Source organism: Perkinsus marinus, assembly GCF_000006405.1.
Source record: "Perkinsus marinus ATCC 50983 genomic scaffold scf_1104296960854, whole genome shotgun sequence".
Taxonomy (NCBI): Eukaryota; Perkinsozoa; order Perkinsida; family Perkinsidae; genus Perkinsus; species Perkinsus marinus.
In genome coordinates, this window is record NW_003205938.1 from 1 (window position 1) to 972 (window position 972).

At 46.0% G+C, this 972-nt stretch overlaps 1 protein-coding gene across 1 annotated transcript; it reads right to left on the minus strand.

Moving 5' to 3' along the window:
- Positions 1–146: 146 nt before the first annotated feature.
- On the minus strand, positions 147–624 carry Pmar_PMAR028947 (hypothetical protein; the record flags this gene model as incomplete). Its single annotated transcript, XM_002772543.1, has 4 exons — positions 147–220; positions 261–304; positions 352–391; positions 593–624. Coding segments are annotated over 4 exons (190 nt in total), but the record flags the coding sequence as incomplete, so codon positions are not given.
- Positions 625–972: the final 348 nt, after the last annotated feature.

Below are 972 nucleotides of genomic sequence, written 5' to 3' on the forward strand. Positions count from 1 at the left end.
TGACAGAGGCGTCGGCAACTTTGATACGGCTGGAAATATACTTTTCCGCTTTCGTGGAATGGCAATGAAAATAATGATAGTATGGGGCCAATCGCCGTATCTAACAAGAACTATCCCATATCGCATCTCGGCGTGTTGAGCCGCACCTAGTCGCTCTGGTTCTTTCGACCACATAGTGGACCAAACAACTTCTCGAAGAAGTTTGACTTATGCCGGCGACCTGGGGAGCATTCGAAAATTGCGTTTCTCTATGAAATTACCTCCACTGTGAGCATTCCCGCCAGTAGTTCGGTCCAATGCGATTCTGAAAAAGCAGAAATTAAGTTCAACAGGATCTATTTTAACTACTACCGATCAGCTTGCCGTCCCTCCGTATTAAGATGCCCTGTATCTAACAATAAACCGAATACTTACGCACCCAGTAGCGATCCCGATGTGAGAAACAGCAGAATCGCGAGCTGACTGCAGATTTGTTTCACTCGCTTGTGATGTAGAAAGAAATGGAATGTATAGCGAATATCTTGACGTTGATACAACTTGATGTATATTAAACGAAGTTTGATGGCGTGCCTCTGGAGCTCCCAGTTATTACCCCCCGCCGATGCCATACCAGTGCCGTCTTCTCTGAAATGAGGAGAAGCTAGACATCGAGATGAACGAGTCGAGAGCTCACCTTGTACGGGGTTGTGCCAATCGATGATCCGAACGACGCTTATCAGCCTGAGAAGTGAAAATCGCAGTAGAAGTTGAGGGGAAAATTTGTCAAGAACGAGCTCACTGGAAACGTAATTGCGTCAAAGTGAGATTTCAAGTCGAGTGAAACTACCATGGTATCCTGGTTAATTATCCTCTGCCCGTGGGCCATCCCTCGAGAGTTCCCAGAGTAGATCAACTGTGCCCAGTCGAACATTCCATCATTTTGGAATCCTGACAGGTAAGAATATCAACAAGCACAAGTTCGAACACATCAGA